At 50.7% G+C, this 16,140-nt stretch overlaps 1 protein-coding gene across 6 annotated transcripts in view; it reads right to left on the bottom strand.

The window, feature by feature from the left end:
* LOC147100558 (kazrin-like) overlaps positions 1–16,140 on the bottom strand; it is a 701,207-nt gene that overhangs the window by 126,687 nt on the left and 558,380 nt on the right. For all 6 annotated transcript variants that reach the window (XM_085966932.1, XM_085966930.1, XM_085966931.1 and 3 more), the window contains 2 exons: positions 8,355–8,491; positions 2,792–2,962 (listed from right to left, as the gene is read on the bottom strand). In XM_085966932.1, the coding sequence (XP_085823058.1) occupies positions 2,792–2,962; positions 8,355–8,491 (308 nt within the window). The remainder of the gene's footprint in view (positions 1–2,791; positions 2,963–8,354; positions 8,492–16,140) is intronic.

The following is a 16,140-nucleotide window of genomic DNA, read 5'->3' as shown; positions in this document are numbered from 1 at the left end:
CTGTAAACCTGCTCTCAACCCTCTCTCACTGTAAACCTGCTCCGACCCTCTCTCACTGTAAACCTGCTCCGACCCTCTCTCACTGTAAACCTGCTCCGACCCTCTCTCACTGCAACCTGCTCCGACCCTCTCTCACTGTAAACCTGCTCCGACCCTCTCTCACTGTAAACCTGCTCCGACCCTCTCTCACTGTAAACCTGCTCCGACCCTCTCTCACTGTGAACCTGCTCCGACCCTCTCTCACTGTAAACCTGCTCCGACCCTCTCTCACTGTAAACCTGCTCCGACCCTCTCTCACTGTAAACCTGCTCCGACCCTCTCTCACTGTGAACCTGCTCCAACCCTCTCTCACTGTAAACCTGCTCCGACCCTCTCTCACTGTAAACCTGCTCCGACCCTCTCTCACTGTAAACCTGCTCCGACCCTCTCTCACTGTAAACCTGCTCCGACCCTCTCTCACTGTGAACCTGCTCCGACCCTCTCTCACTGTAAACCTGCTCCGACCCTCTCTCACTGTAAACCTGCTCCGACCCTCTCTCACTGTAAACCTGCTCCGACCCTCTCTCACTGTGAACCTGCTCCAACCCTCTCTCACTGTAAACCTGCTCCGACCCTCTCTCACTGTAAACCTGCTCCGACCCTCTCTCACTGTAAACCTGCTCCGACCCTCTCTCACTGTAAACCTGCTCCGACCCTCTCTCACTGTAAACCTGCTCCGACCCTCTCTCACTGTAAACCTGCTCCGACCCTCTCTCACTGTAAACCTGCTCCGACCCTCTCTCACTGTAAACCTGCTCCGACCCTCTCTCACTGTAAACCTGCTCCGACCCTCTCTCACTGTGAACCTGCTCCGACCCTCTCTCACTGTGAACCTGCTCCGACCCTCTCTCACTGTAAACCTGCTCCGACCCTCTCTCACTGTAAACCTGCTCCGACCCTCTCTCACTGTAACCTGCTCCAACCCTCTCTCACTGTAACCTGCTCCGACCCTCTCTCACTGTAACCTGCTCCGACCCTCTCTCACTGTAAACCTGCTCCGACCCTCTCTCACTGTAAACCTGCTCCGACCCTCTCTCACTGTAAACCTGCTCCGACCCTCTCTCACTGTAAACCTGCTCCGACCCTCTCTCACTGTAACCTGCTCCGACCCTCTCTCACTGTAAACCTGCTCCGACCCTCTCTCACTGTAAACCTGCGCCGACCCTCTCTCACTGTAAACCTGCGCCGACCCTCTCTCACTGTAAACCTGCTCCGACCCTCTCTCACTGTAAACCTGCTCCGACCCTCTCTCACTGTAACCTGCTCCGACCCTCTCTCACTGTAACCTGCTCCGACCCTCTCTCACTGTAAACCTGCTCCGACCCTCTCTCACTGTAAACCTGCTCCGACCCTCTCTCACTGTAAACCTGCTCCGACCCTCTCTCACTGTAAACCTGCGCCGACCCTCTCTCACTGTAAACCTGCTCCGACCCTCTCTCACTGTAAACCTGCTCCGACTCTCTCTCACTGTAAACCTGCTCCGACCCTCTCCCACTGTAAATGTCTCCGACCCTCTCTCACTGTAAACCTGCGCCGACCCTCTCTCACTGTAAACCTGCTCCGACCCTCTCTCACTGTAAACCTGCGCCGACCCTCTCTCACTGTAATCCTGCTCCGACCCTCTCTCACTGTAAACCTGCTCCGACCCTCTCTCACTGTAAACCTGCTCCGACCCTCTCTCACTGTGTAAACCTGCTCCGACCCTCTCTCACTGTGTAAACCTGCTCCGACCCTCTCTCACTGTAAACCTGCTCCGACCCTATCTCACTGTAAATGTCTCCGACCCTCTCTCACTGTGTAAACCTGCTCCGACCCTCTCTGAGTCGCTGTGTAACATGTTCCCGGGTCCCTCTCCAGCCCGCTCCATGTGCCTGCACCTGGGCCTTCCTCAGAGCCACTCTGCACAGCAGAGCATATACACGAACTGCGAGGGCAGCTCGCTCCCTTCTAATATGGCACCAGCCTCCTTAAAGAGCCACTCCATACGCCCCATTTATTGATCATTGCAGCTGTAGAAAATCTGCATGTTTATTTCCTGTAACTAAATCTTTGGCAAACACGAGTTTAAATGAAAGGAATTGCTGTGTGAGCACCGTTTACATCAGATAAATCAATCTCTTTTTAAAAACTGTAAAGAACTGCTTATGAATGGCAGCGAATCCAGTTAATCTTACGGAAGCTCTCACTGAATCTAATACAGCAGTCCATACTGAGGAGGATGGGGAATCTCTAAAGGCGCTCAATCTGTATACGATCACTCGCTACGTTCACTGGTGACAAAATGACACACAGTGGGGTAAAGAAAAATGCACAAGCAGCAATCTAGACAAATGCTGAAGGGGAGTAGTGAGGCCTGCAGCAGCAACCTGTCACCATATTGTGTCCCTAACTCACTGTCTGATGCTGTATTGTAACTGGCTGCTTGCATGTCCACAACAATGACTTAGAAAGTAAAATGATAAAAAAGGAGCCTGCACAGGAACTGGAGCAGCTTGTGCTGGTACTTACTAGCTGAGGGCCAGTCCAGTCCCTGGCTGGAAGTCAGAAAGTGCTCCATTCTCCAGCGGGGCCATGTTGAGATCATTAGGAAATGGAAGACACCCAATAATGGTATTGGGCAGCCTGCTGTTTATCTCCCTCTTGGTCCATCTGGCCACAGGGTTCCCCGTGAATTCAAGGGCCATGTCTGTGAGCTTGTCAAAGAGATTCTGCACCTGATATAGAACCTGGGATTGTAGGTCCCATCACTTACCATGGCCAACTCTGCCTCCAGTTCCTTAATCCTGTTTTCTTTCAGGTCCAGCTGCGTTCGCAGTGCAGTCACATGATCAGTCGCCTCCTTGGCTTGTCTGCGTAGCTCCCATTTCTCTCGTTCTAGTGACTCTTTCTCTTTTGCCAAAACCTTCACTGCATCTTCACTCTCCTGCAAAGGGTGGGAATGGAGTCTGCAGATTATCTCGGCATTTGGGAACCAGAGTGGGAGGTCTGAACCGTGAAACAAACCCTACACCATCATTACAATTCACGAAACCTCATCTGTCACGTGCACATATTGGAAAATGACCCCCTAGGATACCGAGGCCCTGTGAATAATTGGCCTCAAAAGTTCTTTTTTGCCTGAGGGAGGGGAGCGAGGGGAGGGGAGCAAGAGAGAGAGGGGAGAGGAGCGAGATGGGGGGAAGGAGCGGGGGGGGGCGGAGTGAGAGGAGAGAGAGAGAGAGGGGAGGAGAGATAGAGAGGGAGGGAGGGGGGAGGAGGAGAGGGGGAGGAGGAGAGGGGGAGGGGAGGGAGGAGAGGGAGGAGGGAGGTGGGAGGGGAGGAGGGAGGGGAGGAGGGAGGGAGGGGAGGAGGGAGGGGAGGGAGGAGGGAGGGAGGGGAGGAAGGAGGGAGGGGAGGAGGGAGGGGAGGAGGGAGGGGAGGAGGGAGGGAGGGGAGGAGGGAGGGAGGGTAGGAGGGAGGGAGGGTAGGAGGGAGGGAGGGAGGGACGAGAGGGAGGAGGGAGGGATGATGAGGGAGGGAGAAGAGGGAGGAGGAGAGGAGAGAGAGAGGAGGGAGGGACGAGAGGGAGGAGGGAGGGGAGGAAGGGGGAGGGTAAGGGTGGGAGGAGGGAGGGAGGGAGGAGGGAAGGAGGAGAGGGAGGAGGGAGGAGGAGGGAGGGAGGAGAGAGGGGGAGGGAGGGAGAGGGGGAGGGAGGGAGGGAGAGGGGGAGGGAGGAGAGAGAGGGAGGGAGGGAGGAGAGAGAGGGAGGGAGGAAAGAAGGAGGGAGGGAGGAGGAGGGAGGGAGGAAAGAAGGAGGGAGGGAGGAGAGGGAGGAGGAGGGAGGGAGGAGGGAGGGAGTGAGGAGGGAGAGAGAGGGAGGGAGGGAGGGGAAAAGGGAAGGGAGGGGAGAGAGGGAGGGAGGGATGGAGGAAGGGGAGAGAGGAAGGGAGGAGAGAGAGGGAAGGAGGGAGGAGGAGGGAGGGAGGAGAGAGGAGGGAGGGAGGAGAGAGAGGGAGGAGAGAGAGGGAGGGAGGAGGAAGAGGGAGGGAAGAGGGAGGAGGGTGGAGAGAGAGCGGACTTGTATTTATACAGCACCTTTGACAACCTCAGGATGTCCCAAAGCACTTTACAGCCAATTAAGTACTTTTGAAGTGTAGTCACTGTTGTAATGTGGGAAATGGAGCAGTCAACACAGCAATGAGATAAATGACCAGATAATCTATTTTTTTAGCTATTGGTTGAGGGATAAATGTTGGCCAGGACGCCGGAAATTAAGTGATTTATTTACAGCAGTTTTATTCATTTCACCTCGTGTTCTCTCTCTAACTCTGAGAAATCGTTATTTTATGGCCCAGAAACTCGGGTCCCCACGTGTGAGTACGTGCTCACGCGTAGGCCCAACGAAAGTGCCGGTATCGTGCATGCACTGCGCATGCGCGGGAAACCGGAACTTCCATTCCCTTGAAAGAAGGGGTTGAGAGGTGGGACGCGTGCGCCGGAGAGGCAGCGCGTGCGCATCGAACTCATGTTTTTTTGGCAGGTTTCTCCGGGAGGGTAAGTCTCCAGCAGTTACACTTTTAAAAAGCAAGCGCAAGGCCTGCTTTTAACAAGGTAAGTGGAGAATTAATTAAAATTAAAACATTTTTTCCGCAGGTTTATTATTTTTAAATGCTTTAAAGAAAGGTAAGTTTATTTTTAGCCCCGTTAAAAAATTTAATTAATTTTTCCAAATTTTAAATTATTGTTTAAAATAGTTATTTCATGTAATTTATAGTTATTTTAAAAATGTAATTAAAAAAAAAATGTATTTGAAGTTTTAGTTATGTTTTGGGGCTTATAGTATTTATAGGTTTGACAGGTCTTCCTGTCAAATTTATGAATGAAGCATTCCCTGCTACCATTGGCTCTCCATGGCCCATGTGATCCCAGGGGACACTTTGAACTAACTGCGCCCCGGGATACGCGAGCACTGCGCGCCGGCAGCTGGAGGTGGCCCAGGATCGGAATCCCACGCGGGCCCACAGCTCAACGGCCGGCGCGCTAGGTAAGTGCAGGTCGGGGGCTTACACCCGCGGGAAGCCCTCGACCCGAATTTCTGGGCCATTAATGTCTGGATCTGGGAGCTCAGGCGGAAACATGTGACTTCCGAGAGCACCTCTCCTCTTTTTACTGTCTTCCTGCGCCACACCCCTCGGTTGAAAGGCTGATAGAGGTCTCAACCTGCCACACCATCTCCCTCCCTTCTCAGCACCCGACTACTGAGGGTTTGTGAAGTTCAGCCGCCCAGGTCACACAATCAACCTAAAACCAGCAACACCAAAATCTGGAATCAGGACTTTGGGGTCAGGCTACTCCATGACCCATTTGGAACAGAGCCTATCGAGGTTATAAAAACAAGACTTTGAAACCAAGAGAGCTGCTGTCAATCATTTCTCTCCAGGTTGTGTGAGATGAGCCTCAAAGCTTCAGCCAACTCTGTTGTAGAAAGAGACACACAGTGAGCGAGAGGGACAGAGAGAGCGAGGGAGGGAGAGAGAGAGCAAGGGAGAGAGAGAGCGAGGGAGCGAGAGAGAGAGAGCGAGGGAGGGAGAGCGAGGGAGGGAGGGAGGGAGAGAGAGCGAGGGAGGGAGGGAGAGAGAGCGAGGGAGAGCGAGAGCGAGGGAGAGAGAGAGAGCGAGGGAGAGAGAGAGAGCGAGGGAGAGAGAGAGCGAGGGAGAGAGAGAGCGAGAGAGAGAGAGCGAGGGAGGGAGAGCGAGGGAGGGAGAGAGAGCGAGGGAGAGAGAGCGAGGGAGAGAGAGTGAGGGAGAGAGAGAGGGAGAGAGAGAGAGAGAGCGCGAGGGAGAGAGAGCAAGGGAGAGAGACAGCGAGCGAGGGACAGAGAGGGAGAGAGCGAGGGAGAGAGAGAGCGAGGGAGAGAGAGAGAGAGCGAGGGAGAGAGAGAGAGCGAGGGAGAGAGAGAGCGAGGGAGAGAGAGACAGAGCGAGAGCTTGCTTTGGAATTCTCTACCCCAAAGGGCTGTGGATGCTGAATTATTGAGTATATTCAAGGGATCGATAGATTTTTGGACTCTAGGGGAATCAAGGGATATGGAGATCAGGCAGGAAAGTGGAGTTGAGGTCCAAGATCAGTCATGATCTTAATGAATGGCGGCGCAGGCTCGAGGGGCCGTGTGGCCGACTCCTGCTCCTAATTCTTATGTTCTTATGCAAGCAGCTTATTTTCACTGAGGGAAAGGGAGACAGTGAGAGAGCGAGATGGACAGAGCAAGAAAGAGGAAGTGGTGGATGGGTGATGTAGCAGATGCACTGACACGTCAGTTCCAGTATGCAAGACTGAAGCCTGGGCTTCTTTAAAGTGACTGGCCAATGTTTGTTTTTGGTGTAAAACAATCACTGATGTCAGTCAGTGGAGATTCAGTGATTCTCACCTTCATCTCTGGTTTTTAAAGGACTTCATTCACCATTTAATAAGGCAACTGCTGTGGGCTATTTTCTAATTGATACTGTTAACAGAACTTTAGCTTTCTCTCATCAAGGTGAGGGATGTTATTACCAGGAACAGTACATTTTCCAATTCAGGCAGCCAGTCAGTATCAAGTACTTCCAAGTGAGAAACAGTGAGAAACAACATGGGTTAGATACAGAGTAAGGCTATCTCTGTATTGCCCCACTAAGCACTCCCAAGTCAAGTACAGCATGGGTTAGGTGCACAGTAAAGCTCCCGTTAACTCCTCCATTAATGCCCCTTAGCCCCAACCTCAGAAGGGTGCCTTCTGAACCAGGATGACTTCAATTTCCCACAGCCATGTCTGTGCAATTAGTGCCAATTACTGCTGAACTTTGGAAGAGTTTTGAGTTGTTGATCAACACTCAGTAGAAACAGGGCAGAAGCTGCCTCAAAATTGGGACTCCTGTAATCACTGGAGGTGATTTTCATTCTGGGCTGCATTTGAAATTAGGCGAATGAGGTGAAAGGCCAGAGTATTAACCCAATGTGCCAGCAGCTTCCCCTCCCCCACATCCCATACCTTCCGGTCCTGATGAAACATTAAACTCTCTTTTCCCCATATCAAATGACATCCTTTGTGACTGTGACAAAGGTAAACTATCCCTCTTCGTCCTTCTTGACTTGTCTGCAGCCTTTGACACGGTTGACCACTCCATCCTTCTCCAACGCCTCTCCACTGTCGTCCAGCTGGGTGGGACTGCACTCGCCTGGTTCCATTCCTATCTATCTAATCGTAACCAGATAATCACCTGCAACGGCTTCTCTTCCCGCTCCCGCATCGTTACCTCTGGTGTCCCCCAAGGATCTATCCTTGGCCCCCTCCTATTTCTCAGCTACATGCTGCCCCTTGGTGACATCATCCGAAAACACAGCGTCAGTTTCCACATGTACGCTGACGACACCCAGCTCTACCTCACCACCTCTTCTCTCAACCCCTCCACGGTGTCTAAATTGTCAGACTGCTTGTCCGACATCCAATTCTAGTTCTGGATGAGCAAAGATTTTCTCCAATCCCCGCCACAAACTCCGTTCCCTAGCCACTGACTCCATCCCTCTCCCTAACATCTGTTTGAGGCTGAACCACACTGTTCGCAGCCTTGGGATATTTGACCCTGAAATGAATTTCCAACCACATATCTGCAGCATAACAAAGACCGGCTACTTCCACCTCTGCCCTTGCCTCAGCTCATCCGCTGCTGAAACCCTCATCCATGCCTTTGTTACCTCTAGACTTGACTATTCCAACGCACTCCTGGCCGGCCTCCCACGTTCTACCCTAAGTAAACTTGAGGTCATCCAAAACTCAGCTGCCCATGTCCTAACTCGCACCGAGTCCCGTTCGCCCATCACCCCTGTGCTCGCTGACCTACATTGGCTCCCGGTTAAGCAACATCTCATTTTCAAAATTCTCATCCTTGTTTTCAAATCCCTCCATGGCCTCACCCCTCCCTATCTCTGTAATCTCCTTCAGCCCCACAACCCCCCGAGATATCTGCGCTCCTCTAATTCTGCCCTCTTGAACATCCCTGATTATAATCGCTCCACCATTGGTGGCCGTGCCTTCTGCTGCCTGGGCCCTAAGCTCTGTAATTCCCTGCCTAAACCTCTCCACCTCTCTTTCCTCCTTTAAGACGCTCCTTAAAACCTACCTCTTTGACCTAGCTTTTGGTCACCTGCCCTAATTTATCCTTATGTGGCCCGTTGTCAAATTTTTTGTCTTAAAATACTCTTGTGAAGCGCCTTGGGACATTTTACTACATTAAAGGCGCTATATAAATACAAGTTGTTGTTGTTGTTATGTATTTCCAGCATTCTCTGTTTTTATTTACCTTTCTGTGTTGCTCATAATTCCTTATAAAATCCCGCAACTGTTCCTCTCGGCTCTCGAGTGTCGCATACAGCTGCTGCATTTGGTTTACCAGGTCGGCCTTCTCTGCTTTTAATCGTTTGCGGTCTGTCTTCATGGCTGTTGGGGGAAATAAGGGGGGGGCGATTAGGTTCGTGCTGTGACCGGCGCACAAGAGCAATGACTGGTCGGGTGGGTTAGGAGCGCTGAGGCTCCGTTCACTGACAGAAGCCTATAAAGCAGGCTGCTTGTTCAGTCAGGCCTCAGTGTGCAGTGTGCGGAAAAGAACTTGGATCAGGAGCACAGGACGAGCAGAAACGTTAGGGTAATTATTTTGGTTTAGTGCGAGAACGGGGGCGAGTTCCGATCAGGGACGCCCGATTTACACCCCGCCTAATTTTATGCTCGATTGACTTCAATGGAGCCGAAAATCGGGCGAGCTGTAAATCAGGTGCCCAACCCGAACCCGCCAGATTCTCATCGGGCAGCGGAGGTTAAAGAGAGACTAGAGCTCCGCACACACATGCATACATGTATATACACAAATACAGGAAACTTTGTTATATCCGGCACCGACGGGACCGAGCTGTTGCCGATCTATCAAAACTGCCGGACATACCAGCGTTAATGTTGAAGCATATGGAGGTTTTCATCTCCGTATCTGACAACAAACACTGTTGCTCAGCAACAGCTTCTAAACAGTCGGCCCGTACCTTGGAAGCGTCTCTGTAGCTTAGCAACAGCTTCAGAGAGACTTTCCAGAGCCTGACTCTTGAAAAAAAAGCCACGTGAAGAACAAAAACCTAACAAAACGGCTCCTGATTTCTGCCAGTAGATCGAGGTTTCCGGACATACAGCCTCCGGATAAACCAAAGTTTCCTGTACACATATTATATATACACATAATATATACATACAGCAACCCTTGAATGGCAGCAACTATAGAACCCTAGGGGGGAGAAATTCGGTATCGCCCCGTTTGGGGCGCAATTATTGGCCGGGCCCAAAGTTTAGCGCCTGGCGCTAATTATCACCTCCGACTGCAAACTTGGCTTCTATCGCCCCTGGAGGTGATTTGAGCGCTAAATTAGGCGCTACACACCTCTCTTAAGGCGCTAACGCCGAGGAGCGAGGCGCTACCTCAAAGCGTTGGCGAAGCTCATGTGATGTCAGTCAGCAATGGAACACAGACACACTGGTGCCGGCCAGTTCTTAAAGGGGAGGGTCGATCTTGCTCTCCATCCACACCCTGCTCATTGCAGCCTTGAATCTCGGCCTGGAGAGACCTGTACATCAATTCTGCTGGAAAGAACAATGGAGAGGCCCAGGGAAAGAGCTCAGAGTGCAGCCCCCAAAGTCTCTTCTAAATCGATGCAAAGAAGGTCAAATCAAAATGAATCTGCAAAGTGCTGCTCAGTACCCAAAACTCCTTCACACAGCGTTGGATCTCTCCAGAAGTCTCTCTCTCTCTCTCAGAATGCATGGTGCAAAAATGTTGCAAACAAAAAAAGGCAGGAAGCGGTCGCCTTTAAATCATGCTCCGACTGCAAAATGCTCCCCTCAACCTGTCGTTGCTAGCGGCAGGCGGTAAGGCGGGGGCGCCACTCAATATCCGGTCCGGGGCACTACCGGGGCATTGTACGCTCGACTGACGTCACGATCTGCAGGCGCAGGAGATCGTGGCGGTAATGTTTAGCACCACCGCAAAATGTCTGGTCAATTTCGCGATAGGCGCAGATATTGCCGCGTCCGGGCGCTAGTTGCTTTGCGCCCCATTAGCGCCCGCTAACGGGAGGCGCAACCAAACCGAATTTTTCCCCCTCGAGGTTTCCAGCGCAGGAAGCCATTCGGCCCATTCTGCCTGTGCTGGCTCCCTGCCAGAGCAAGTCAAAACAAAGTCCATTCGCTGCTCTCTTCCCACAGCCCTGTACTTTTATTTTCTATTTCATATATTTAACCAACTTTTCGCTTAAAAGTTGCAATGGTCTCTGCTACTTACACAGGCAACCCTCAGTGTGAGAGCACTTTCTAACCGATGTCTGGACCGGAGGATTGGGAAGGGCTGTTTCGAGCGCTGCTGTCTCATCTCCAAATTAAATCAGTTAGTATCAGCAGCTCGAGAGAAATAAAAATTCATGGGAACAGGGATTAAAATTTTATTCATGGCCATGAAGCTTCACGGTACGTGCCGATGTAGCCAACAAAGAGAAACAGCCTAGATATTCTTGCTCAATCTCTTATTACCCTCACTTATTTCACCAAAAAACGATCCCGCTCCCGACTCGCCATCACTTGTGTTAGCTTGTCGCACCAAGTCATGAGCTACCCCTCTGCGTGAACGAGTTAAATCGAAACGGTCTGCGCACCTTCCCTTCTCACTGCTCAAGTCAGTGGCCCCTGGTTACAGACTGCGTGCTTATGTCAAACATATCATTAGAGTTTAGTTTGTCTGTACTCCTCAGAGTCTTGGGCTCTTCTGGCCCATTAAAACTAATCACACATTTATGGCATATGGTTTCCTGTACACAAGGTGATTCAAAACATATGACTGTCTAACCGAGACTGGCTGGAGGGGAGGGGGTGGTGGAGGGAAAGGTGGGAATTGGCGGGAGGAAGCAAAGCAAATACACGAGATGGTGATTCGTCTGCACACACCTCACGCATGCAAAATTTAGCTTGTCAATCCTTGTGCGTTCGATTCCACACTGAGCATGAAAAGTTACCCCCCTCCCCCATTCATAATTGCTGTGTAGCGTGAGCAAGCTGACAGGTTGACAGGCAGGCCGAGATGTTTGGGTTGCCGAGGCGATAGCTTCACATTTACAATTCATAGAGCGTCGCAGCACAATCAGAGGTCTGTCGCAAGGTCACCTGCGATCTCTGCTCCACATCAGAGGACAGCTTTATAATGACAAGGGAATCCCAGCGGGACTCTGCCCATCACCGGGTAGGGGGGAGACAAATGCAATTGGTCAAAGGCTGCACCGGAACTTTTTCCACAAGGGAGATTTTTCCACTCCATTCTTCCAGTCTGCTTTCGGTGTTCTCACTGAGCACCTTTTATATTACAAAAAAAAAGTGGCCCAGGGCAGCTCAAACAGAAACCCCTCCCCGCGACCTCGGTGAGCTGCACTTTCCTTCGAGCCGCCACTCCTATGTCCAGACCAGAGAACCAGAGATGTGTGATCCCCATTGATAAAAAGGGGCGACTCCCAACTCTCTGATCTTCGGGTTAAACAGAGACCTGATTGCAACTCACTTATACAGTGACAGAGCTGTACCCACCAGTACTGTACCCCAGTGTTATACAGTGACAGAGCTGTACCCACCAGTACTGTACCCCAGTGTTATACAGTGACAGAGCTGTACCCACCAGTACTGTACCCCAGTGTTACACAGTGACAGAGCTGTACCCACCAGTACTGTACCCGTGTTACACAGTGACAGAGCTGTACCCACCAGTACTGTACCCCAGTATTATACAGTGACAGACCTGTACCCACCAGTACTGTACCCCAGTGTTAAACAGTGACAGAGCTGTACCCACCAGTACTGTACCCCAGTGTTATACAGTGACAGAGCTGTACCCACCAGTACTGTACCCCCGTGTTATACAGTGACAGAGCTGTACCCACCAGTACTGTACCCCCGTGTTATACAGTGACAGAGCTGTACCCACCAGTACTGTACCCCAGTGTTATACAGTGACAGACCTGTACCCACCAGTACTGTACCCCAGTGTTATACAGTGACAGACCTGTACCCACCAGTACTGTACCCGTGTTATACAGTGACAGAGCTGTACCCACCAGTACTGTACCCCAGTGTTATAGTGACAGAGCTGTACCCACCAGTACTGTACCCCAGTGTTATACAGTGACAGAGCTGTACCCACCAGTACTGTACCCGTGTTATACAGTGACAGAGCTGTACCCACCAGTACTGTACCCCAGTGTTATACAGTGACAGACCTGTACCCTCCAGTATGAACCCCAGTATTATAGTGACAGACCTGTACCCTCCAGTACTGTACCCCAGTGTTATACAGTGACAGAGCTGTACCCACCAGTACTGTACCCCAGTGTTATAGTGACAGACCTGTACCCACCAGTACTGTACCCCAGTGTTATACAGTGACAGACCTGTACCCACCAGTACTGTACCCCAGTGTTATAGTGACAGACCTGTACCCACCAGTACTGTACCCCAGTGTTATACAGTGACAGACCTGTACCCACCAGTACTGTACCCCAGTGTTATACAGTGACAGACCTGTACCCACCAGTACTGTACCCGTGTTATACAGTGACAGACCTGTACCCACCAGTACTGTACCCCCGTGTTATACAGTGACAGACCTGTACCTACCAGTACTGTACCCCAGTGTTAGTGACAGACCTGTACTCACCAGCACTGTACCCCCGTGTTATACAGTGACAGACCTGTACCCACCAGTATTGTACCCCCGTGTTATACAGTGGCAGACCTGTACCCACCAGTACTGTACCCGTGTTATACAGTGACACATCTGTACCCACCAGTATTGTACCCCAGTGTTACATAGTGACAGACCGATACCCACCAGTACTGTACCCCAGTGTTATACAGTGACAGACCTGTACCCACCAGTACTGTACCCGTGTTATACAGTGACAGACCTGTACCCACCAGTACTGTACCCGTGTTATACAGTGACAGACCTGTACCTACCAGTACTGTACCCCAGTGTTAGTGACACATCTGTACCCACCAGTACTGTACCCCAGTGTTATAGTGACAGACATGTACCCACCAGTATTGTACCCCAGTGTTACATAGTGACAGACCGATACCCACCAGTACTGTACCCGTGTTATACAGTGACAGACCTGTACCCACCAATATTGTACCCGTGTTATAGTGACAGACCTGTACCCACCAGTACTGTACCCGTGTTATACAGTGACAGACCTGTACCCACCAGTACTGTAACCCAGTGTTATAGTGACAGACCTGTACCCACCAGTATTGTACCCCAGTGTTATACAGTGACAGACCTATGCCCAAGTGTTATACAGTGACAGACCTGTACTCACCAGTACTGTACCCCAGTGTTAAAGAGACAGACCTGTACCCACCAGTACTGTACCCCAGTGTTATACAAAGATAGACCTGTACCCACCAATACTGTACCCCAGTGTTATAGTGACAGACCTGTACCCACCAGTACTGTACCCGTGTTATACAGTAACAGACCTGTACCCACCAGTACTGTACCCATGTTATACAGTGACAGACCTGTACCCACCAATATTGTACCCGTGTTATAGTGACAGACCTGTACCCACCAGTACTGTACCCGTGTTATACAGTGACAGACCTGTACCCACCAGTACTGTAACCCAGTGTTATAGTGACAGACCTGTACCCACCAGTATTGTACCCCAGTGTTATACAGTGACAGACCTATGCCCAAGTGTTATACAGTGACAGACCTGTACTCACCAGTACTGTACCCCAGTGTTAAAGAGACAGACCTGTACCCACCAGTACTGTACCCCAGTGTTATACAAAGATAGACCTGTACCCACCAGTACTGTACCCCAGTGTTAAAGAGACAGACCTGTACCCACCAGTACTGTACCCCAGTGTTATACAAAGATAGACCTGTACCCACCAATACTGTACCCCAGTGTTATAGTGACAGACCTGTACCCACCAGTACTGTACCCGTGTTATACAGTAACAGACCTGTACCCACCAGTACTGTACCCGTGTTATACAGTGACAGACCTGTACCCACCAGTATTGTACCCGTGTTACACAGTAACAAACCTGTACCCACCAGTACTGTACCCGTTATACAGTGACAGACCTGTACTCACCAGTACTGTACCCGTGTTATACAGAGACAGACCTGTACCCACCAGTACTGTACCCGTGTTATACAGTAACAGACCTGTACCCACCAGTACTGTACCCGTGTTATACAGTGACAGACCTGTACCCACCAGTATTGTACCCGTGTTACACAGTAACAGACCTGTACCCACCAGTACTGTACCCGTGTTATAGTGACAGACCTGTACTCACCAGTACTGTACCCGTGTTATAGTGACAGACCAGTACTCACCAGTACTGTACCCGTGTTATACAGTGACAGCCCTGTACTCCCCAGCACTGTACCCCAGTGTTATACAGAGACAGACCTGTACCCACCAGTACTGTACCCCAGTGTTATAGTGATAGACTTGTACCCACCAGTACTGTACCCCAGTGTTATAGTGATAGACTTGTACCCACCAGTACTGTACCCCAGTGTTATAGTGATAGACTTGTACCCACCAGTACTGTACCCCAGTGTTATAGAGACAGACCTGTACCCACCAGTACTGTACCCCAGTGTTATAGTGATAGACTTGTACCCACCAGTACTGTACCCCAGTGTTATAGAGAGACAGACCTGTACCCACCAGTACTGTACCCCAGTGTTATAGTGATAGACTTGTACCCACCAGTACTGTACCCCAGTGTTATAGTGATAGACTTGTACCCACCAGTACTGTACCCCAGTGTTATAGTGATAGACTTGTACCCACCAGTACTGTACCCCAGTGTTATAGAGACAGACTTGTACCCACCAGTACTGTACCCCAGTGTTATAGAGACAGACCTGTACCCACCAGTACTGTACCCCAGTGTTATAGTGATAGACTTGTACCCACCAGTACTGTACCCCAGTGTTATAGTGATAGACGTGTACCCACCAGTACTGTACCCCAGTGTTATAGTGATAGACTTGTACCCACCAGTACTGTACCCCAGTGTTATAGTGATAGACTTGTACCCACCAGTACTGTACCCCAGTGTTATAGTGATAGACTTGTACCCACCAGTACTGTACCCCAGTGTTATAGTGATAGACTTGTACCCACCAGTACTGTACCCCAGTGTTATAGTGATAGACTTGTACCCACCAGTACTGTACCCCAGTGTTAGACAGTGACAGACCGATACCCACCAGTACTGTACCCGTGTTAGACAGTGACAGACCGATACCCACCAGTACTGTACCCCAGTGTTATAGAGACAGACTTGTACCCACCAGTACTGTACCCCAGTGTTATAGAGACAGATCTGTACCCACCAGTACTGTACCCCAGTGTTATAGAGACAGACTTGTACCCACCAGTACTGTACCCCAGTGTTAGACAGTGACAGACCTGTACCCACCAGTACTGTACCCCAGTGTTAGACAGTGACAGACCGATACCCACTAATACTTCACCCTAATGATATTCAGCTGAAACTGCTCTCTCCAGACACAGCCCAAGTTTGGGAGATCACAGTAGGGCCAATATTAAAGATGTGTTCCTGACAGAGCTGTGCACTCTGTACATTGGGAGTGCCTATTGGGAATTTGACCGGAGAGGTCGATGTGTCCTGCACGAGTTTCTGTTCACGAAAAGGAATGGATGGAAAGTTGTGTGGGATGCTCCAACCTCCAGCCCGAGTACACATTCCTGTCCTGTGAAGCTCTACAGGAGTTCAAATCTACAAAAATATATAAACCGCACCGCTGGGTGCTTTTCACAGTTCAAATGAGCGCAACATGAACGTTTCACTCTGCCTCCGTTACACTGAGATCCTAGTGATACCCCTGCACTCAGATCCTTCTTATCCTCCCTCCTACCTCATCTCCGGGATGTCTATCGTGGAGAGCGGTGAACTAAACGTTGGTGCCTCCTAGTGACACCAACACCAGCGCCACTATCCAGACCACCAGGATG

Source organism: Somniosus microcephalus, chromosome 25, assembly GCF_052327205.1.
Source record: "Somniosus microcephalus isolate GS21.2 chromosome 25, FLI_Smic_1.0, whole genome shotgun sequence".
NCBI classification, from domain to species: domain Eukaryota; kingdom Metazoa; phylum Chordata; class Chondrichthyes; order Squaliformes; family Somniosidae; genus Somniosus; species Somniosus microcephalus.
Note: the sequence above shows the minus strand (reverse complement) of the source record. Positions and strands in the feature narration are given on the sequence as shown.